Source organism: Corylus avellana, chromosome ca8 (genome assembly GCF_901000735.1).
Source record: "Corylus avellana chromosome ca8, CavTom2PMs-1.0".
Taxonomy (NCBI): domain Eukaryota; kingdom Viridiplantae; phylum Streptophyta; class Magnoliopsida; order Fagales; family Betulaceae; genus Corylus; species Corylus avellana.
The window spans coordinates 17,370,831-17,394,084 of record NC_081548.1 but is presented as its reverse complement, the minus strand read 5'-3'; the positions used below and the strand labels follow the sequence as shown (position 1 = coordinate 17,394,084).

Sequence of the window (23,254 nt, the reverse complement as noted above, 5' to 3'; positions counted from 1 at the left end):
CGCCATTACCGACCCGACTCATACCGACATTCAAAACGACGTCGTTTTGATTAATTTTAAAAATACTTATATATGTCTACTCAAAACGGCGCTGTTTTGAGTAGCATATATATATCTCTTCTCAGTTCTCACCGTGCACCCTAACCCATTTCCCCCAACTCCCCAAGTTCCCAAGTCCCAACCTTAGCGCCGTAGCCCTCGTGAGTCTGTGCCCTCCTCTCAGTCTCAGCTCTAACCCATTTCCCCCAAGTTCCTAACCCTAGCGCAGCAGCGCTGCAGCCCTCATGAGTCCGTGCCCTCCTCTCAATCTCAGCCCTAACCCATTTCCCCCAAGTTCCCAACCCTAGCGCGGCAGCGCCGCAACCCTCGTGAGTCCGTACCCTCCTCTCAGTCTCAACCCTAACCCATTTCCCCCAAGTTCCCAACCCTAGCACCGCAGCCCTTGTGAGTCCGTGACCCTCCTCTCATCTCTTCGTCTCCTCTCCGCGGCTCCGCCTCTTAGCCGTTGACCGTCGCTGTCTTGCGTCCCCGACGAGGCGACGTCGGTCGTCTTCTCTTCTTAGTTCACCATTTCTCCCAACGAAAACGACTGAACAAGGTATTCTTCTAATTACCTGATTGTTTTAGATTTTTTTGTCTGATTAATAATGTTTTTTACCTTGTACTCTTCTATTCTTTTTTAAAGATCTTTACTTGAGTTGGGTGTTACAAAACTTCATGCTCAACAGCTCAAGTGAAAGGGTTTGTCAGTTTGATCTTACTCTAGAGACCTATGTTAACGGAGAATATAGTACTCTATTTTTATCAGTTCTCTTTCGGATTTTGACAATGCCTTAATTAATAATTTAAAAATGTGATGAAAAAAGATTAAAAACAATATCTACTCCTGCGGTCCTGCCTTAATAATTTAAAAATGCTATCTTCATAATAACTAGCATTATTGTGAAAATAAATATTTCACTTAATTGTGATTTCACTGATTTGAGTCATTTGACCTTACTTTTCATTTTGAACAATTTAAAGTCAAAAATAAAATATTTAACCAAAATTTAAGAGAGGAAAGGGTTATCATTGAGGATTTTTTGTCATTATTGAGGGTTTTTTTCTCATTATATAATCACTCACAGATGGATTCTCATGCTGCCACTTCTGCGAAAGCTTCACCTACTTCTGCAAAGTCTGTTGCTGCTGCTGCTTCTTCTGCAAAGTCTTTACCTGCTGCTGCTACTGCAAGGTCTTCACCTGCTGCTGCTGCTGAAAGGTCTTCTCCTGCTGTGGCCGGAATTTTACCCGTACCTTCACCGACTACATCAGGTGGGGCTTCTCATACTCCATCTCTTGGTATTCCAATTACTCCCATGGAAGTTGAAGATGTTGAATATGAGTTTGGGGATGTTCATAGAAGTAGTGGTGTAAGGGATGCTAGTTCTATAGGAACTGGAAGGGGTCGTGGGAGTTGTGGGAGTCGTGGGGGTCGTCCACCACAACCTAGGAAACCAAAAAATATGTCCAAACCATCTGCAGCATGGGAATATTTCATTAGGGATGAGAGTTCTTCCCAAGATGACCCTATGGCCCATTGTAATTATTGTGGGTCTACTTACAAGTGTCACCCTAAAATTAATGGGACCTCTTCCATGCTTTACCATGTCAATACGTGCCCAAAGTATAAGATCCATAAGAGTAAACAAGATAAGAGTCAACAAATGTTTACCTTTGAGGCTAAGAAGGGGGAGGGTAATGCATTGATGATTGCAAAGTATGATGAGAAAAAAATAAGGGCTGCACTTATTGAAATGGTTATTGAGGATGAGTTGCCTTTTATTTTTGTGGATGGAAATGGGTTTAAGAAGTTCATGAAAGTAGTTGAGCCCCGCTTCAACATTCCTTCTCGCTTTACAACGATGAAGGATTGTATGAAAACGTATTTAAGGGCTAAGAGTGATTTGAAGCATATGTTTATGACAACTAATCAAAGGGTTTGCTTGACCACCGACACATGGACTTCTATTCAAAATATGAACTATATGTGTTTGACTGCACATTTCATTGACCATAAATGGACATTGCATAGAAGATTGTTGTCATTCCGTCAAGTGTCAGATCATAAGGGCATCACAATTGGGAGGGCATTAGAGGAGTGTTTAGTAGAATGGGGCATTAGTAGGCTTTTGACAATTACGGTTGACAATGCCTCCGCCAATAATAAGGCACTTGATTGGTTGAAACAACGAATAATGTATGATGAAGACACTATTTCTTTTAATGAATTTCTTCATGTGAGATGTAGTGCCCATATTCTTAATCTAATTGTGCAAAGGGGTTTACAAGATGCTCATGACTCAATTGAGAGGGTTTGAAATGTGGTTAGGTATGTGAAGTCCTCCCCCAAAAGACTAGAAAGGTTTAAGTCTTGTGCAGATAGACAAAAAGTTGCTTGTCAGGCCTCCTTGGTTCTTGATGTTCCCACTAGATAGAACTCAACCTATTCCATGTTGGAGGTAGCAGAGAAGTATAGAAGGGCATTTGAGCTTTTGCAAGAGGAAGATGGGCCTCTTATGCGTTATTTAAATCGATCTGTTGGAGGAAGAAAGGGGTTGGGGCCTCCTAAAGAGGATGATTGGAACAATGTTCGTCATTTTGTACAATTTTTGAAGGTCTTTTATGATGTCACTATGAAAATTTCTGGTTCATTGTATTCATCTGTAAACTTGTTTTTCCAACAACTTTGTAGTGTTCATAGGCAAGTGCTAAATTATGTTGGAAGTCTTGATCCTTTGGTGAGTGCTATGGCTAGGCAAATGAAAGTAAAATATGACAAATATTGGGGGACCTTTGAGAAAATAAACTGGTTGTTATTTGTGACAGTTGTTCTTGATCCTTGGTACAAGCTAGTTGCTTTTGAATATTGGTGTCAAATGAACCTTTCACAAGAGATGGCGAAAAATCTTGTTGATAAAGTGAAGGAGGACATAAATAATATATTTGACCTATATGTGGGCACTAGGGGAAATGTGCCAATGATGAGTGTCAATGATGAGGTACAAAGTCAAGAGGCTCCACATTGTCATGCTTCAACATCATCCGAGTGCGTTTCATTCGACGATGACTCTTTCTTGAGTGAGTTTCATTCATTCCGAGCATCAAGAAATTTGATGGATTGTAAAACTGAGATAGAGCAATATTGTTTGGAGGATGTTGAATCACCAAGTATAACCTTTGATATTTTGAATTGGTGGAAAGTTAATTCAACAAAGTTTCTGATCCTCTCCGAGGTAGCGCGGGATGTGTTGGCCATTCTAGTTACCACAGTTACCTCAGAATCAGCATTTAGCACCGGAGGTCGTGTGCTTGATCCATTTAGGAGTTCTTTGGCTCCAAAAACAGTTGAGGCACTTGTATGTACGCAAAATTGGTTGAGATCTTCTCCCGTTAGTTTGCGTGACACATTCTTGTCTAAGGTTGATGATGGCGAGAGCTACAAGCTAGATTTAGGTATTAAATTATTTCTTACTTACTACAATGAATTTCAAATATACTTAATTAGTTCTTTCATTGAATAATTTAATTGTTTCCAATTCCATTTTCTAAGTTTTCTAATGTTTTTCTTGTTTTTTCTTGTGGTAGAAATTATGTCCAATATTATTAATGTTGACGAGGCCGATTAAGGATTGAGACTTTCTCACATGGTGTTTTTTGGTTGGTTTTATTGACTTTCTTAGTTGATTTAATTAATTGGTTATTTACTTGTTGGCATCATATTTGAATTAACCTTATATATTCTTTTTCTTTGCCTTTTGAAGGTTAATTGGCTGCTGTTAGGGTTGTTGCTGACTTGCTTGGGAAGCTTGGGACTAATTATGATCTTATGAGAAGACTACTATTTTGAGACTACTTTGTAAAATTAGTTTGTGTTGGTTTCCTTTAGAATTCAGACTACTTAGTTGCTTAACTTGTTTATGAGTTTATGTTTTGAACTCTTCATATTTGTGTTTGCTTGATTGCTTGATTGTTTATTTGATTGCTTGATTGTTTGATTATTTGATTGATGCTATAAATAATGATTGGAACTGTTGGGGAATTTTTTGCTTATTATGTGATATTGTGTTACTTGTGTATATATATGTTTGCTTGTTATTTGGTATTTGTTTGGCAACTTTGGCTTATTATGTTTATATTTGATTGTTCTATTATTTGATTTATGGACTGAAAAGTATTGGATGTTTTAACAAATATATATGTTTGCTTGTTATTTGGTATTTGTTTGGCAACTTTGGCTTATTTTGTTTATATTTGATTGTTCTATTATTTGATAATTGATTTATAGACTGAAAAGTATTGGATGTTTTAACAAATCGTTTTTCACAATCCTATCAAATTTCAGTTTTGTTATATAATTGAAATTTTACTTGTAAAAAACATTTGAAAGCTTTGATTTTTTTTAACCAAAGTAAACTGGCCAGAGGCAGTACCCAGAAAAAGTAACAAAATTCTTTCAAAGTTTTATAAGTGGTAAAATTGAAAGCCCAGCAAATTTTTAACAGCAAAAAATTATAAAATTCAAAGCCCATCAAACTGATCAAAGTTTTAACCAAAATATCTGAAAAATTCGGCCCAAAAATGGGTATGTACAGTAGGCCCAATATAAAAACTAGGCCCAGCCCAAACCGGGAATTACCGACCGACACCGACCGACTTTGTCGGTAACGGTCGGTTTCGGTAATATTATCGGGCGGTAGAAGTCGGTTAATTAACCGAGTATACCGACTTTGTCGGGGCGGAATGCGAAATGGAAAATTTCATACCGTAACCGACTCTACCGACCGATACTCACCCCTACTCTCAATAGGCCCACATTTTCCGCCAGCCAGCTCCCCCCCTCCCATATTCTTGCCAACAAAACCGCCATCTCCTTCCTGATTTGCATTCCCTAACGCCTCGTTAGTTTCCATATAGGGAAGATTTGCAGCTACCTCCCTATCATTATGATCAAACGGGGAACATCCGAAAGGCGCGCTCTGCAAATCTTTCCATATGTGGCGACCGTTTCTGTCATAACTTTGCTCCTCTACCGGCCAGGGAACCCTTATTGCCGGAATTCGCCTATCCCCCATTTGCTCATGCACCTCCCTCCCAGTAAGCCCTCCATTTCTCCATCCATCGTTTCGGAGAAGCAACCCGCAACCACTGGTCATATTGTGTGTTCGCCTCCTCTCCTTGTTTCCTTTGCTTATCTCCTTGCAAACATCCCAGAACACCATGGAAAATAACACCATAATTAAAACAGAACCTCGGGACTTTTTCATATTGAAAGGTTATCCAACTCATCTTTTCCTTCAATCGTAACATCCGCCCTCGTGCCAATGGTTTCATAACATTAATCTGAATCTTCACTCGTAAGTATTCTCCCCATCCAACACCATCTACAATGGTATCTACTTCTTCAACCCTGCCAACAGTAGATACCAATTGTTCTCCAATCTCCATACCCATGCAAGCTAGCGGCAGATTGTACATGCGAACCCAGAAAGACTTGGTATCAAACACCATCTATAAAGGTGGTGTGAGCCCATCAAAATCTGCCACTGAAAACAAGTTCCCTTCAAAAATACATGGCCTACCCTCCATCACTTAGATCCTTGACCCATGAGTGCTCAAGTCCAAAAGAAAAAAGATTTTCTCCCACCACTTTGAACCTCAAGTGTCCTGTAGGTTTTCAGCCTTTGATCAGCGTGGACCGAATTGCCTCCTTACCTATAATTCTATCTGCTAGTAGCTTCCCCGCCAGACACGATTGCCCTTTAGCGGCCACCACTGTCAAAGCTTCTTCCTAAACAACAACTCCCAAGCTCTCCTCCTCAGAAAGAGAAAATTTGCCCAAGAGCTTTGCAAGATCTTCTGCGGTATTGCCCATAGTTTCACTCTGGCTACATCCTAAGATTTTTGCTGCCCACCACTAGTACGCACCATCACACTCTAGAATGGATGTGATGAAACTCGCCTCCTCCTCCAGGTTGAAACACGGGAACCCTAGAGAGAAAAGATATTTTTTTTATAAAACTGGTTAGACCTCTTCCTTAATCAGGATCAATAACATTTTTTAAAAATGAATAAATGACATTATTAGTGGTATTACCATTGCAAATTGAGGTACCAATTATTATAAATTAATGTGACACTTATTATTTGAACCACTAAATAATTAAATTTATGAATTATGTAATCCATGTCTCAGTTTGCATATCCACCACGGGAAATTCAAGGAAAACATAATGAATCCGCTCGGAGCTTTGGTGGACTGTTAGATGTACTTTATTAAGTCAATCCATCTTCATGGTTTAATCTCTCTGAAACCCCGAGCTCCTAGAGTTCCACCGCCATGTGTGACTGCCTTTCCTCAACCCCATTACGCATTTCGGTCACCAAATATCAGAAATTCGGGCTCACTAAATTCAATTGGAGGCCGCAGAACGAACCGAGTCCATACATCCACATTCGAAACTTCCCAAGGCTAACGAAATCCCACTGTAGAAACCCCAATGAGGTGTTTGGGCCAAAGGAGTTACAGGTCTTACAGCGAATTGGGTTTCAAGGAGAAAGGAGAAAATAGCTCCGACGGGGATGAAACGGCGTCTTCAGGTTTGAATATCCTTGAATTGAAAGGTTCTTTGACGGATGGGAAGAATAGTACAAGGGGCGAGGAAAGTGTAGAACAGAGTGAATTGTTGAAGTTTGAAAGATGGGCCGAGAAAAGGGAGACAAATGATGCGGAGGTCAAATATAGTGGCAAAGCAAGTGATCAGAATTCGAAGCGCTTTAAGCTTGGGCTTCGTCTCGGAGCTTTGGGTGGACACCACATCTGTAGGTGACAATATAATGTATATACATAGTAAAACCAAGTACTTCGCCAATAATTGCTGTAACATATTGAATATATTTTTGTTGCTTCAGTGGGTGGTTTTGTTTGTGCAAGTGAGGCCAAGTTTGCTTTCCGGAGAATCAGAAAGTTTTCTTCTTGTGGACGTAAACCAGGTAGTTGCTTCCTCTCTTTTTTTTCGTGGAATTATTGTCTTTATTGGGATCATTTACTTGGTTTCCATCTTTCTCTTTATAGCTTGACATAGATAACTCTTGGCCCACAAAAGTTATCTAAATAAAATTGCAATGGTAATAATTGAATATATTCTTCAGGAACAGATATTCGTTGGCGAAAGAAAGCGTAACGCAGAGTCCAGGTTCAGCTTCTTCAAGAATTGTAGTAGAGAATTTTCGGTTCTGTTTTAGCTTGCTTTTTCTTTCACTTGGTTCATGAGTTCCTCCATTGTAGATTTGGAAAAAATTTTGAGAAAGAAAATAATATAATACCTCGTTATGTATTTGTTTGAAGTTGAAATCTGAGAACATTCACTCTTCTTGCCTAAATTTTCAACCCTGCTTTTCTGAAAAGAGTGGGGTTTCACAAAGACTTTTGCATATAAGAGCATTCAGAATCAAAGAGTTAAATTTTTATGCAAAATTGCTATTCAAAACTCACTTTCATCTAGTTTAGCTAATAAATTTTTAAATGCTGTTATATTTTTATCTATTCTATTAAAATAATATTTTATTTTTAATTTTTTATTAATTTTATTTCAAAAAACCATTTCCATGGAAAAAAAAAAAAAAACCCAAATTAAACAACCAATCACCCCTTGAAAATTGGGAATTGGAAAAAAGAGAAAACAAGTAAGAGAAATAATAAAAATAAAATGGCTCTCTTGAAAAGTACTGCTACATTTAACTCTTTTTTTTTTTTTTTTGAAACTTCACTGAAGACCCTCCAACTTCCACCCGTTTTGAAACACCCACATAAACTTCAAAATCTCTCAATTTAGTCTCTTGAACTTTCAATTGCTCTAAATTTGGACCCCTCCGTCAGATTTTAAATGTTACATGACGTTTTTACCTCTGACTTTTGTATAAAATTTCAACTTTCAAAACGTTTTTTTATTTAAAAACAAAAATTAGGGATACTTTGGTCCTTTTTTGTATTTTTAACTGCGAAAATTGACGGATTGGTCCAAATTGAGAGTAATTGAAAGTTCAGGAGACTAAATTGAGAGATTTTGAAGTTTATGAGGGGTATTTTAAAACGAGTGGAAGTCCGGGGGTCTTCAATGAAGTTCCCTTCTTTTTTTGGCTCTTCCAATCAAATATCTATTTTTTTTTTTTTTTTGAGCTAATCAATGTAGGGGGTTTTTTACAAATTTGAAGAGTCATTATAGATAGTAATATTTGGCTCTTTCATTGTGAATGCGCTAATAATGATGATTATACATTTTTTTCAAACAAAAAACACGTCAAACGGCTACATTGGAGATTCAAATTCGGAATTGTTTGACTAAACTTTTTAAATAGTGTTTTTTGTATTTTAACTGTAATCTTACATAAAGGTAAATATAGCTTTGAGTGTTTTATGGTATGAAATGTTTGATAATACTTTTGCTAGCGAAAAAGCAGAACATTACCCAAAAGCCCAAAATAGCTTTTGCCAAACAAGCCCAAAGTATTATTTAAAGGATTTGATTGGAATCATGTCATCTATTAAAAAAAATGACTAATTCTAGACCTACAATTCCTTTGTAAGTATAAAAAGCCACATAAAAAAAACCACTTTATCATAACATGAAATAGGTATGATAAATAAGTGTTGTGAATAACATTACTCTATTTTAAAAGGCATTTTCTGTACACAAAAGTGACACCATTTTGAGATTCCTTGTTGCTTGCTTCCAATAGATAAAAGCCTCTTCTCAGATGGCAGATAAGTAGAAAAGGAGAGTTTTAAAGCATACAAGTATGTACAAAACAATAGCTAAGAACTATTCAATTTCTTCAACAAAGTTAACGAGACTCCCAATCCTTCAATTTCTTGCTTCCTTTAGGTTTCGATATATCCGCATTCATTCCAGCCATTTTTGCATTGTACTTGGCTCGAAGAGGATCGTTGTAGGTCCACCTGTACAACAAACAGAAATTTGAGATTTTGATCGACATGGGCGCATTGATAAATTCTGCATGAAAGAACATTCTGAGAGAGAGTGACAAACAAATCTTCAAAATCTGCTAATTGGTGATCCATTTCAAGTACCAAGATGTAGCACACACACACAATATATATATATAGAGAGAGAGAGAGAAAGAGAGAGAGAGAGAGAGAGTAATTGTATCATATATACTTCGTGTTTCCCACAGCAAGAAGTGCAAGTATGAAAAGCGATAGCCTAGGACCGACCCCAAATTTTCCATATTAGGTCATTTAAGTTAATGTGCAACACCCTTCCTATTCATATAAAATAAGATGGACAATTTCTAATAGAGAGAGGCAACCAGAAGGATGACAAGGGGTTAACTGCATGGCCATAGACAATTTCTAATACAGATGGACAACCAGAAGGATGACAAGGGGTTAACTGTATGAAAATATTATATAAATAGGATATGTTGGATTTAATTACTCATTGGCAAAGACAACAGTATGCAGTTTAATGTCGCAGCACATAGAAGAGAAGTGAATGAATGAGAGAGAGAGAGAGAGAAGGATATGATGGTTTTAATTACCCATTGGCAAAGTCAAAACAGTATGCAGTTTAATATCTCAAGTAAAAAACATTAATGTAAGTAAAGCATATTTATTAAATGAACCAGAGGTATAACCCAAGTACACAGGAAGTATACAAGAAAAACACATAGCAAGATTTATTTTTTTTAAGGAAAAAAAGAACAAAAATCTACAAAGTTAGAGACATCGAGAAGGCTTTAAGAGAGATCCACTCAAAAAGGGATTTAAGGAAACAAAGTTATAGATCCGAGCTCGTCTTCTCATAATCCTCAATATTTCGAGCATTAATTTCTCTCCAAACGCACCATGTTAAATAAGAAGGGATTACATTCCAAACAATATCAATATCATTTCAACTAAACCTTCTTTCCCAATACGCAAGGAGCTCCACCACCCGTCTCGGCATAATCCACTCTACTCCAAACATCCTAATGACCAAATTCCATAATTCTCTCGCAATATCACAGTGAAGGAGGTGATCAAGAGTTTTCCCACTCTTTTTGCACATACATGATACAACACCAATTTATCGTTATGATTCTTACCATGTAATATTAATGTTCTTTTTCATTTTTATTTTTTCATAAGGAAAAGGTTTCACTGCGAAGTAGCAGAAAGGAAACATGAATACATATTATTATTAGTGATACCTTTGACAATGTTCTTTATTTTTTACTAAGAGAATTATTATCCATAATAACTTTTTTCTGAACATTTCCAAGAGAGAGAGAGGAAGAAAAAAACTACTAGATTCCTCACAAGTGATTCTTCAACTAAGTCTAATTTGGTAGCATATCATTACTTTTTCTTTTATTCATAACTTATAAATACACCCGGTGAGTCTTGTATACACAGACTTCATCCTCCACCATGTTCTTAGAGGTGGAGAAATTGCCTTCTGAACTAAACCCATAGGCTAAGATGTCATTATATTTCTACAGGGTGAACTTGTTTTTCCTCTTCTTCTCTCTCTCTCTCTCTAGGAGGGAGTGGGGGGGTGGTGGTTAAAAACACAACTGTATCAATTAATCAATAACATGTTCCAGCACAGCTCCGAGAACGATGATGGTTCAGCCTTCTGTTTTACAACCACTGAAAAATTCCCCCCAAATTTTTAAGTGATACAGCCAGCCCTCAAAGGTTTCATATGCATATTCTTTGTGGTAAATCAAAGGCTGATATTCCATCACCTTTCTTTCTTTACGTCTTGCTGAACCGAGCTTGATTTATTACTTTTTACACATATATGTTATTTCTCTTTCTTTTTATTCGTATTATCTAATATAATGAGGGTCAATATGGTAGTCACAAATGGTCTTATGTGGTTTGTAAGGGACAAATTTTTGGCTTGATGAAAAGGTTGTGATGGATGGTGTCAGCAGTTTAGTCTCAATTTTTCAAAAAATTTCCTAGATTTTCTTTAACAAATTGTTTCCTTTTTCTTTTGCCTGCAACAATGGTGTGAGAATAGGGTGGTGACCAAGTGAAGAGGGGGTTTGGATTTTAGGAGATGATGGAGGTTGCTAATTTTAATCTTTTCGTATTGTTTCACTTTTGATTTTTTCTCCACGAGTTTATTGAAACTTGAACCAGTGTCTTTTGAGGTGGCTGGTGGCAGAGGCGAAGTAGCTAGAGGTAGTGCAGCAGAAGGCTCTAGTACATTGTGGTGGAGTTCGAGCCATGATGGCAGATTTTCGTAGAATTATTCAAGTCAAAATAAGATATTGAAATGAGGGCATAGTTGTAAGTTCTAGCCTCATTGCTTAACCGAAAAAAAGTAAAAAAAAAGAAAGAGAAATCTAACTGGCCAAAGAAGAAAAAGAAAAATATATTATCCTATGTCAAAAGTAACTCTTTTTGAACACCGTACTTTTATACAAATTATTTTAGATGTAATAGATTATTTCTTCCATGTACCACTTTAAAGATTCAACAAATAAGCTTCACTAAGCAAAATAAATAAATAAATAAGACTGACATAATTCCAAGTCAATAGAGCAGCAGATGGACATCAGAGTGAATGCGTATATGATATAGCAATACTATAGAAGGGGGAACAAAAGGAGGATAATATAAAGAGAAGGGAACTTACGGATTGTTCCAGTCAGTTGTGTCCTCATTGACAAGATGTGTCCATTTTGTCCTTCCACTACGACCGAAGTGCTTAACCTGCATGACCTTAGGCAATATTGTCTTGTCCATCTTATCTTCTCCAGTCGGAGCAGAGAAATCCCGAGTGAAAATACCATCTGTTCCAGCGGTTGCAGCATGATCATCAGAATCTGCTTGGAAGAATGCACCCTTGTGGTAATATTTCTGCATGAACCTCCATTTCTGCTTTGGCAGTGGAGCAGCTTTTGGATTCTTCCTCTCCCACTCCCTCCTCTCTTCCTCTGTCATGTTTCTGACCTTCTCAATCTCTTCCTTCTCCTTCACCATCGCCTCGCGATCCTCCCTATCCCTCTTGATCCTAGCCACCTCCCTCACCTTCCAAGCTTCATACTCCTCTGCCTCATTAATTTCATCATCAGTATCCACATCAGCAATATTTGCCTCCATTTCCAAATTCTTTTGAATCTCTTCGTCCTTTCGGATCTCTTCAACCACAATCTGTTTTGTCTCCACCTTCCTCTCCTCCAGTCTCTTCTTCTTAGATTCCTCAACAGCCCTTTCTTCAGCCTCAAGACGCTCACGCTCAGCAATGGTATCCCTCTCTGACTTGGGAACGAAGACCGGCTTAACCATTGCAATGCCTGTATGTTCTTCCTCTGAGTCAGTCTCATACTCAGATTCCTCTTCCTCTTCCTCTTCTACCTCCTCCTCTTCTTCTTCTGGAAATACAGCCTCTTCCTGCTCTCTCTGAAGCAACTTCTCCTTAATTCTTCTTCTCCTTTCCTCCAAAGCATCTGCATCATCTTCCTCCAGATCTAACCTTTCTTGCCTTCTAGCTTCCTCCTCAATTGTTGAAACAATCTCTGCTTGTCGGATGCGCCGATGATCAGCTCTCACTTCCTCACGATTATCTATCTTACTCTCTGCCAAACGGCGCAGCCTAGCATCATCCTTCTTAACAATATGTGAGTCTTCCTGCCTCGGGAATGCTTGTTCCAGGGCAGCCACCCTATCCAACTGGATATCCCCATCTTCATGGGCATCATCTGCCCATTCAGGAGCTCTACCAGGCCAATACCTTTTAACTTTTGTTTGCCCAATTTTCCCTCTAAGCTTATCCCTAATGGCAATTATAGTATCACTAACACCTGCTGTCACCGACATTGTAACTTGTGATAGAAGCGCAGAAAGTGTGCAAAAACCGACAGCAAACTCTACACTCTTCCCTCTTTTAAATCCTAATTTATCAAAAGTTCAAACCTCAAACTAGCAGATCTTTAATCATCCCTGAAACCAAAAATAGAACTGAAGAGTTTAGCACAAGTTTTGGCCAATACTATACACAAAACAACCAATCAACAGTCTCTCTCTCTCTCTATACGTGTGTGAGCGTTCATGTAACATAAAAGCAAACCAAAAAAAAAAATTAATGAACATGCCTAAAGCATTGATATATTAAAGATAGTATATATTAGGGGCATTAATAGAGCGGCTGCCTGACAAGGCCGACATTGTTCATAGGTTGATAACCTTAAGCACATGCCTAAAACCTTGATAATCTTACAATGAACTTGTTAAGCACAAAGATACAGAGAGACACTTCTGATGGGTCTTTCTCAGGTATTTGTATCCATTTATTCATATTATATATTCATTGCATATCCTGCAAATATAAGATTGTGTTTCTAAAGGAGAATCAAAATCCATTATCATCCAAAATAAACTTATGTTCACTGATTTGGACAAATCCTGTCAATCATCCAACCCACCCCCACTGTCGCTACACATCTAATACAACAACTTGTTTTAGCATCAAGCAATATTTTTAAGTGAAATGAAATGAAAGAGGATCTATTTTTAAGAAGCAGTGATTTACTACAGAGCATAACGCAAATCTTACCAGAATCGAAGAGGATGTGTGCGATGGGTGGATGTCGTGAGGAAGAAAGCAAAGCCGGAGAGAAAGAGTGCTGCCGGCTGCCGAGTTGGGGTTGGACTTGGGGACTTGCCGACTGCCGACTTGGGGTTGAGGGGGCTGCTGCGGCTGTAGCTCGAGCAGGTTGGTTAGGGTTGGGGAAAACATGGAACGGCTGCGATGAAGTGTATCAGATCTAACGGTTGGGGAAAACAAGTGTGTTTTTTTTGTTTTTTTTTTAACAATTTACGTATATATATATATATTTTTTTTTTTAATTGGTTTCGTATGTATATTACTATATATGTATATATTTTTTTAAAAAAAAAAGGGAAATTGTATATAAAATCCTTAGGTAAACGCGCATTTTTTAAAAACTCCTGGGGTTTTTTTTTTCGAAAATTTACTCCTTGGGTCACTCGAAATTACTAGAAACTCCATACCGTTAAATTTTGGTAACTGCCGTTATTTGAATGAAACGAACCGTTTCACTTAAGTCCACCTACGTGGAATTTTTGTATCCTACGTGTTCACATTGGACACGTAGGATATAAAACTCACCGTTTTGGACCATCCAAAACGGTGCGTTTTATATAACTTGAGGGGTTTATTTTCGAAACCCATTCGGACCATACGGACCATACGAAACCCACCCGATAGAAGCAGCGGCGAGCCACCGACGCAGCAGACGCCACCGACCCAGACTCCGCCGGCGACAGAACCACCGGAGACGGAACCCACCGGCGACAGAGGCCACCGGCGACAGTACCCACCGTTTGGACCATCAATTTCGGCGTCACTTTTCCGGCTAGGTTTCCGTCGATTCACAATATTTTGAATCGGAAAAATCCGGTTTCGACGAAGGTATTTTCCGAAATTTCTCTGTGGGTTTTGTTGATTGACTGAAATGGAAGCCTTTAATAGTTGTGTTTTGAATTTTCTTGTTGTGTTGGAAGATTTTGGTCGAAACCCCATCCCCAACCAATTTTTGTCCAACATCTGTCGAATATTCCACTTTTGAGCCAATATTATTGTTGATTGGCAGTGGGTGTGGTCCACCTTGGTTGTGGTCCTGGAAAGAGACTAGTTTTTTTCGTGTGCACTGTATGGTCCTGGAAAGAGACTGATTTTGTCGTGTTAGGCAGAAGGGATTCTACCAATTTTTTTATGTGGGGCTTAATTTCCTTCCATTTAATGTACAACTCAACTTGCTCAATATACTGTTAAAAAACAGAAAAAAAACTTTAGCTCACTCAATTTTTCTCTCAACATTTGGTGAAGTTCAGTAATTTTGAATGGTTACTCTAATTGCAATGGAAAAAGTTAAAGAACTTTATGGATTAGATTATGGTTAACGTTGTATAATTTACAATTAACCGCTAATCGGCATATCGGTTATGGTTGCGGTTATTTAAAAATGAATAACCGCTTAAATTGGTTGTAGTTTCGATTATGAGGGAAATAACTACAACCATACATTCCTATTGTACATTATTTACGTCTTTTCTTTTCTACTAACTTATATATCGAAATTGTTTTTCATGAGCTTACACCGACAAACTTTTTTGCTTACATCTCCATACCTTGCATGTTATCGCATCTCCATCAGTTTGGAGCCAAAGAAAAAAATACCTTGCATGTTATACTATTTACTTTCTTTAAATATTATTTTGTGTGAGAAAAAGTAAAAAAAAGATGAGGAGAGAGTGAGAGTAAAATAAAGAAAGTGAGAGAGAACAAATAATAACCAAAGTTTATAGTGTGAATAGTGAATAAACTAATCAGCCTATTTAAAGCATCTCCAAAAGAGTAGCCAAATGACTTAAAATAGTCAGATTTGACTATTTTGAGTCATTTTTGGTTTCCAACCGAATAGCTAAGTTGCAGATTTTTCACCTAGTGTGAACAGTGAATATGTTTTCACGCACTAGATAATAAACAATGGACGAAAAATCAATGGGTTCCTTTGTTTATTGATATTCCTGTTTCTCTTGTATTCCTTTTTTTTTTTTAGATATTTCCATTTAGTTTCATTTTTTTTTGCTTTGGTCGGTTGTTTTATGTTGCTTTGTTTTTCTGATACTTATTGTTGATCACACTCATGGCTTTGTATTTGCTAGTTTACATGGTCCTCTATTGATTACACGTTTTTATTTTTTATTTTTAAATGCTTGAGAATAACTTCATGATTTCAATGGCAATTGAATACTTGAAATTGATTCCATATTTTTCAATATAATATTTGGGAAGAATAATTTAATGACTTCAATGTCAACGTATACTTAAAAAAAAAGAATATAACATTTAAATGCAAGGATATAAGAATGAGAAATAATATTTAAATGCAAGTAGTGAAAGAAATAGATAATTTGTTGGAGAGATCATAGAGAAAAAGTAGTAGCTAAAGTAGATAGTGTAATTTTTCGGTAGGTATTCGGACTATTATTGATGGAGATGCTCTTAGACACTAAATGAGAAAAAGTTAAGTTAGAATAGGTTGAATGAAATTTCCTCCCAATTAGTTTGGAAGAAATTTGTCTCATTTTAAAAGTGGCTCTTTAAATTTGATAAAATAAATTTTTCTTCTCAAATTTAACTTTTATTTAAATAGTCTATTGTAAACGCTCTTTTACATCATGTAAATATCGCATTCTCTTAATATTTAGCAATCATGATGGACATGTATTAGCTTAAGTTGGGCATCTTGAGTCCAAAACATGCACGTAATCTATTTCATGCAATAGATAGATATTATTGTTTTTGTGTTTTCTTGTATGGACAAACATTTTTTCTTACACTCTTTTATATTTTTCTTACACTTTTTTATATGTTTACAGATATGGCTGTCAATATAATCATGCACCACGGTGGGACAATGACCCATACCCCATTTAAATACATTGGTGGCGACATCCATGAAGTGAAAGGCTATGATGTTGACTATTTTAGTATGTGGGAAGTGAAAGAGTTGGTTCGTGACTTAGGATACATGAGCGACTTTAGATGTTGGTATAATGTCGGTGATAGTCCACATAATCAAGTGATATCTTTAAATAATGATGCAGACGTTGTAGATTTTGTAAATATTATGGCTGAGTACAGATCACAAGATGTTCATTTATATGTTGAGCATATGGTGGACAGTGCTATAATGGTAGAGGAGCATTTATTTCTTGAAGCTGTTGAAAGACAACATGGAGAAGGTGGTGGCGGGGTGGGTGAGATACCTAGTACTGCTCGGCATGATGGAGATGGAGAAGGTGGTGGTGGGGTGGGTGAGATACCTACGGCTCCCCGTCATGATGTAGATGCAGAAGGTGGTGGCGGGGTGGGTGAGATACCTAGTCCTCCCCTTCATGACGGAGATGGAGAAGGTGACAGGGTGGATGAAATACCTAGGGCTGAAGGTAGTATACTTATTTCTTATTTGTTAACTTAATTGTTTTTCAAATAATATATCATGACAACACTTAGCCTTCCCTTCCCGAATGACTAACAACAAATTTGATTGTTTCTTTTAGGGATGGAGGACATACCTAATGCTGCACGCCAAGATGGAGATGTACAAGGTCAAGGTGGAGAAGGTGGAAATTCTCAATCAAGACATTTCAAAAGCCCACGAGTTAAAACTAAGGCTGCCCGTTCTATTACGCCATCCAAGAAACCAAGCGGGAAACCGACCACCAGCCGAGGAGGTACATACAAACTGAAATTGAGTTGGATTCTTATTTTATTTATTTTTTTAGAAATAATATTCACCAGCAACTAACTTTATGTTGTCATGATTATTTATGGTTTTTAATTAGTTGATTCTTTTGTTTTTGGTTTTTTATTTTAATTTTTGTATATATTTTTTCAGTACGCAGAAGAAGAAGGAGACGGGTTGCTCAACCGGTTTTGCAGGACGAGGAAGACAATCCGAATGTTGGTGCAGACACCGTGCCCGAAACTGGTACAAAAAAAAAAGACGTGGTGGTAGGCCACGGAAGAAGAAAGTGGAAGAGGATATTGATGAAGTTATCAAGGAGCTGTTGACTGACTTCGAAGCAACTGATGGCGAGGATGAGGACCTTTTCTATGATGCTGATGATGTCATAAAAGAGAAGGATGGGACGTCCAAATGGTGGGAAAAAGTTGACATTAACATAGGTGAGAAAGGAGCCGATTTGGGGGATGAGGAATCTGATGATGAAAGTGATGGTCTTGCAAGTTTGCAAGAAAGTGACGCTGGCGAGGTTGGAAAAAAAAGGAAGCGGTATAGACAGTTCAATCTGAAGCATGACTTGAAGATTCCAGTGACGTTTGAGCTTGGGGATCAATTTGCAGATTCAGGTTCATTCAAGAAGGCACTGAAGACGCATGCTGTGCAGAAAGGGTTTGATTACAACTACAAGCACAATGACACGAGTAGGGTGAGTGCAGTCTGTAAATTAGGGCATTGCTCATGGAGGATTCATGCCTTTACTGATGCTACCAGGACTTGTTTTCAAATTAAGACGTACTACCCGGTTCATATTTGTGGTAATCAATACGACAACTCCAGATGCGATGTGGAGTATCTTGTTCGCACTTATAAGAGGGACTTCAAGGATGACCCCACGTGGACACCATATGCATTGAAACAGAGGGTGAAGAGAGACCTTAACGTCGATGTTCCTATTGATCGTTGCTATAGAGCGAATAAGGAGGCATTACATCAAGTTTTTGGTAGGCACTCTAAGCAATATCGCCTCACACGGCGATATGCAATGGCAATACTCAGCACCAACCCTGGTAGTAGTGCTTTTGTACACAGAGATGGAGCATTCTTTCAGAGGATGTATATTTGTCTTGATGCATGCAAGAAGGGGTTCATACATGGGTGTCGGCCCATAATTTGTTTAGATGCTTGCCATCTGAAGGGGGACTATGGGGGGCAATTGTTGTGTGCCATAGGCAAGGATGGCAACGACGATATGTTCCCCATTGCAATTGCTGTGGCCGAGGCAGAGACAAGAGATTCATGGCAGTGGTTTATTGCCATTTTATTTGAGGACTTATGCGGGCCAGATGGCGGACTTGGTTGGACTATAATGTCTGACAGACATAAGGTATTTGGTGTAAAATACTATTTATGTTCTTATTGTATTATTTTATTCCTTTATGTTATTACATATAATTTAACATAAATTTATGTGTGTAGGGGCTTGGAATTGCGGTTGAGGCTGTGTTGCCACACGCTGAGCATCGCTTTTGTGTTCGGCACCTACATGCGAACCTCAAAGCGAAAGGCTACACAGGGAAAGCTATGAAGGATGAGTTGTGGGGGGCTGCACGTGCCTCCAATGTTTATGCTTTTGACCATCACATGCGGAATATAATGTCAATGGAGAAAGGTGCACACGATTACCTTAGTGGTGTACCTAAAGCATCATGGTCCAGACATGCTTTCAACTGCCAAACCAAAAGTGATATGTTATTAAACAACTTGGCTGAGAGCTTTAACGCGTGGATTAAGGAAGCTAGGATTAAGCCTATACTGACTATGCTTGAAGAAATTCGTCTGCAAATAATGGCACGCTTCCAGCAGAAAAGGAATGGAATCCGGTCGACGCACTACACAATATGCCCAAAGATCCAAAAAAAATTGGAGAGGTCAAAAAGCGATGCAAGGAATTGTATTAGTCGGTGGCAGAATGAGTTGGAGTTTGAGATCGAGCACATATACGAGCCACGGCGTTTAGTCCGGTTAGATCATCTCACATGCACATGTGGAAGATGGCAGGTGAGTGGGATCCCTTGCTCACATGCTTGTGCTGCAATTTACATGCATAAACAAAAACCAGAGGATTATTTGGATGATTATTACAAGATGGACAAGTATATGCAAGGATATGCAGCTCGAGTTTATGGCATGGAAGGTCTGCAGACATGGCCAGCTGATGATCCATGCGATGAAATCCAGCCACCTATCATTAGAAGGGCTCCTGGTCGACCAAAGATTAGTAGGCGAAAAGATGTAGATGAGCCGACTAACCCCTACAAGCTAACCCGTAGTGGATATATCGTTAAATGTGGAAATTGTGGGGGTTTAGGGCATAATTATAAAGGTTGTCATTTACCTTTGAACCCGGATCGGAAGAGGTGGAAACCAAAGAAATATAAGCCTAAAAAAGATGCTGCTCAAGCACAGGTAAAACAATTCCAACATTTGTTAACTTAATTATTATTGTACAAGTAATATAATAATTATTAAATTTTGTAGGTAGATCTTGTTGGATTGTCTCTCTGATTCTGATTGGGTGTTGGAAATTTTGTGTAGATTTTTGTAAGTTTTTGGTTTGGCAAAGGAACTGATTTAGTTGTTGTTTTGGCCAAATTTAGTGGAATGTTCTCATGCTGAAATTTATGGACATTGTTTTGATGTTCTGATTTGTGTTTAACAGATTATGGTTTAGTTTTGGGTTGGTTTCCGATTTTTGTTTTTTGGCTAAAATGAAGTTTTAGTTCTTGGTCCATACCGATTGGGGAGAGTTGAACACAAATTTGTGGGTTGATTTCTTGGATATTTGTGGACATTGGCTGAAACTGAAAAAGCTAAAGTAACGGATTTCTGGGGTTATTTCTGGTGGAGTTTTCGATGGAAAATGGGTGTTTTGATTGAATTGTTTGGTGGTTTGAGGATGTTTCCCTTGATTAAGGCATGATATCTCTTATTGTTTTGTGAGTGATGAAGTGTTGTTACTTGATTGGATAAATTATTACAAGTTGGATTGTGAAGATGAAAAATAATTCTTGTTATTGGTTGTTGAAGGGTGTATCTTAAGAATGCTTGGTTATATTGGTTTGTTGTGGTACATAGATGAAGCTATGGAAGCTACATGTGGAATAGAAATTACTTGAAATAAAGGGTTGTTTTGGCTATTAGAATTAGAAAATATTTTTGAGTTTTGTAAATAGTGATAATAGTATGATACCCTTTGTTGGTGGGCGAAAGCATCATTTCTAGAATATGTTTATACTATGTCAAAGAGCTATTTTCCATACGTTGAGACATATAGGTTGCTGCATCTGTGATTGTTAATGCAACCAAATTTCTATGTTGGCTTTGGACGATATTGGTGTTTTGGGTTGTTATTGTGGGTAAGAGTAAATTAATGAGGTTTAAACATGCTCATTGGGTTACTAAGGTTGCTGTATTTTGAGTTACTTACATGGGTATATTCTAGACAGCTTTACTGTTGAGTTAAACTTGATGCTTATGTTGTAGGAAATAGATGTTGACTTATTTACTTGATGTCCATCTATAAGCGAGAATCATGATATCTGAATGTTCTATCAAGTTTACATATGGTGAATAAGCATTTGTCTCATTTTTTTTTTTTTTTTTTTAACACATTTTTTGGATCCGAACATGAACCACAGGCAGAGGCAGAAGTCCCCGGGTCATCACAGCAAAGTGTACGTACACGTAGGGCTACTCAGGCACAGGTAAAATCCAAGTTTTTTTGTGGTTAAGAAAACTCTTATTTCACGATGATTCCCCCGCGCCCCCCCCCCCCCTTTTTTTTAACGCATTTTTTGGATCCCAACATGAATCACAGGCAGCGGCAGAAGCCCACGAGTCATCACAGCCAAGTGTGCGTACACGTAGGGCTACTCAGGCACAGGTAAAATCCAAGTTTTTTTGTGATTAAGAAAACTCTTATTTCACGATGATTCTTTTTTTTTCACGCATTTTTTGGATCCCAACATGAACCACAGGCAGAGGCAGAAGCCCACGGGTCATCACAACCAAGTATACGTACACGTAGGGCTACTCAGTCACAGGTAAAATTCAAGTTTTTTTTTTTATTAAGAAAACTCTTATTTCCCGATGATTCCATAGCTGCCCACAAATATCTGAAAGTTTGCTGAAATTGGTGTTGTAATTTAGTAAATTAGTCTGGGGTTTTTTTTGTACTTAAAAAACTCATATACTTGTGCTTAATTTGTAATATTCACACTGATTTCCGGTTTTTCTTCTTTTTTTTTTTTTTTGGTATCTGCAAATAATTATTATTTTTGTTAACGCATCCTTTGGATCCCAACATGAACCACAGGCGGAAGCAACAACGGAATCATCACATCGTGGTAGTACACGTAGGGCTACAGGTGTACTAAGAAGCCGTGGAAGTAGTGCCACGCAATGATCACATTTATCACTTATCAGATCTCTTCATTTTGCCTTTTTCCCGCATACCCATTTTATAATCAAGTGATATGTCGGGTTTTTTTGGTTTTATGTTTGTAATATAAAAACATTTGGGGTATTCATTTTGGGACTTTATGTGCTTGTTAGCTTCAATGTTGTTCATTAAGCATTAAACATGTACTGTTAGTTATTGAATTACATTTTTAAATTTCGTCATCACAATTACCAATTCCAGATTGTATTAGTGGACGGATAAAATTAATTATGCCTGCAAATTATATTGTAGGGTTCAATATTTCAGACTTAAGAGCAACATACAAATAATCATAAATTGCCGCATACAAATAAAACTAATGCATGGAAATAGTTGTTCCATAAAAGTAATCAGCCGACCTGATAATTACGAACAACCTGATAATTACGAACAAGCAGGATTTTTACGTAATTGTTACATAGAAGACATAACCATATATCCACGTGGACAACATAGGTAAGTAAACAATATCCTTGACAACAACAAAACAGATAGTCCATTTCACTGATAATAATCTAATTGCCTCATTCCCATGCCTCAATGCCCCATCAACCTTAGACAAATCAACAGTACACAAATCACCAACAAAAAAACCAACAAATATGTTTGGATCTTTAGTTTGTCCCTAAGTAATGACACTTCACATTTCAGGGAATGAACTTGTTTATACAGCGCAGGTAGGACCTCCCTTCCGCGAGCACAGGTTTCTTTGTCATACCATTGGAAAAAAGGACATTGGCCAGCTTTCTGTAATTACACAAAAAAAAATCTGATAATTACGAACAAGCACAAAGTAATAACTATTTTGTAAAACCAAATTATCCAAATTCAAATACCTTTTTACGGTCATACATAGCACACCCATAGAATCGCCTCCCAGGATTTTTTATAGTAGTGGATGTTATAATTGGGCTTGTATGTCCGCACCTACACTGCACAGGTTCCATATCCTCTTTCACCGATGATGTCATAGATGCCGACGACATTCACTGCTCATTCTACGGTGAAACCCACAATTATTAGAAGTAATCACAATTCCCTAATGGGTTTCACTAATTAAAATTCACAACCCTTTTTCATCTTCCCATCGTAGAATTCGCTTTCATTGTCTCCTATCCCGAAATCTTTCTTCCTCCTGTTCATCTTATAATATGAACCTAACAATATATAACTGACATGTGAGAGAATAATCAAGCTCATAAAAGAAAAATAAAATCAAGCTTGCCAAAAGATTATTCTCACTTCAATTTGTAATCTAAACAATACTGGAAAAATAATGTACCCTAAACCCTAACCGATAGATAATCACATTGTTTAAAATGTGATTCCCCTACAGAAATAGTACTGCTCAATTTGTAATCTAAACAATATTAAGTTGTTAGTGTAGTAGCTAGAGATGGTATATGAGCATAGAGGGCT

General features: G+C 37.7%; 3 protein-coding genes and 1 long non-coding RNA gene across 4 annotated transcripts; 2 read left to right on the top strand and 2 right to left on the bottom strand.

The window, feature by feature from the left end:
* The first annotated feature begins 2,492 nt into the window (after positions 1-2,492).
* Positions 2,493-3,668, top strand: LOC132190962 (zinc finger BED domain-containing protein RICESLEEPER 2-like). Its single transcript, XM_059605987.1, has 2 exons — positions 2,493-3,495; positions 3,628-3,668. Exons 1-2 carry the CDS (start codon positions 2,493-2,495, stop codon positions 3,666-3,668), a joined length of 1,044 nt encoding a protein of 347 aa, XP_059461970.1.
* Positions 3,669-6,239: 2,571 nt separating this feature from the next.
* LOC132190961 (uncharacterized) lies at positions 6,240-7,223 on the top strand. Its single transcript, XM_059605985.1, has 3 exons — positions 6,240-6,861; positions 6,952-7,032; positions 7,192-7,223. Exons 1-3 carry the CDS (start codon positions 6,540-6,542, stop codon positions 7,221-7,223), a joined length of 435 nt encoding a protein of 144 aa, XP_059461968.1. The 5' UTR covers positions 6,240-6,539.
* A 1,451-nt stretch (positions 7,224-8,674) lies between these two features.
* Positions 8,675-13,778, bottom strand: LOC132189525 (uncharacterized). The gene is made up of 3 exons (XM_059604267.1): positions 13,614-13,778; positions 11,694-13,000; positions 8,675-8,998 (listed from the first exon to the last, which is right to left on the bottom strand). Exons 2-3 carry the CDS (start codon positions 12,875-12,877, stop codon positions 8,884-8,886), a joined length of 1,299 nt encoding a protein of 432 aa, XP_059460250.1. The 5' UTR covers positions 12,878-13,000; positions 13,614-13,778; the 3' UTR covers positions 8,675-8,883.
* An 8,398-nt stretch (positions 13,779-22,176) lies between these two features.
* On the bottom strand, positions 22,177-22,813 carry LOC132191149 (uncharacterized). Its single transcript, XR_009441185.1, has 2 exons — positions 22,672-22,813; positions 22,177-22,582 (listed from the first exon to the last, which is right to left on the bottom strand). It is a non-coding gene; the product is annotated as an uncharacterized LOC132191149 (long non-coding RNA).
* Between the last annotated feature and the right edge of the window lie 441 nt (positions 22,814-23,254).

Excerpts from the sequence above, each read along its gene's own strand:
- LOC132189525 (XM_059604267.1), bottom strand. The coding sequence starts at position 12,877 with ATGTCGGTGACAGCAGGTGTTAGTGATACTATAATTGCCATTAGGGAT. Across the intron at positions 8,999-11,693 it reads ACAACTGACTGGAACAATCC|GTGGACCTACAACGATCCTC; the intron begins GTAAGTTCCCTT and ends TTTGTTGTACAG.
- LOC132190962 (XM_059605987.1), top strand. The coding sequence starts at position 2,493 with ATGTTGGAGGTAGCAGAGAAGTATAGAAGGGCATTTGAGCTTTTGCAA. Across the intron at positions 3,496-3,627 it reads GAGCTACAAGCTAGATTTAG|AAATTATGTCCAATATTATT; the intron begins GTATTAAATTAT and ends TTCTTGTGGTAG.
- LOC132190961 (XM_059605985.1), top strand. The coding sequence starts at position 6,540 with ATGAGGTGTTTGGGCCAAAGGAGTTACAGGTCTTACAGCGAATTGGGT. Across the intron at positions 6,862-6,951 it reads TTTGGGTGGACACCACATCT|TGGGTGGTTTTGTTTGTGCA; the intron begins GTAGGTGACAAT and ends TTGTTGCTTCAG. Across the intron at positions 7,033-7,191 it reads TTCTTGTGGACGTAAACCAG|GAACAGATATTCGTTGGCGA; the intron begins GTAGTTGCTTCC and ends TATATTCTTCAG.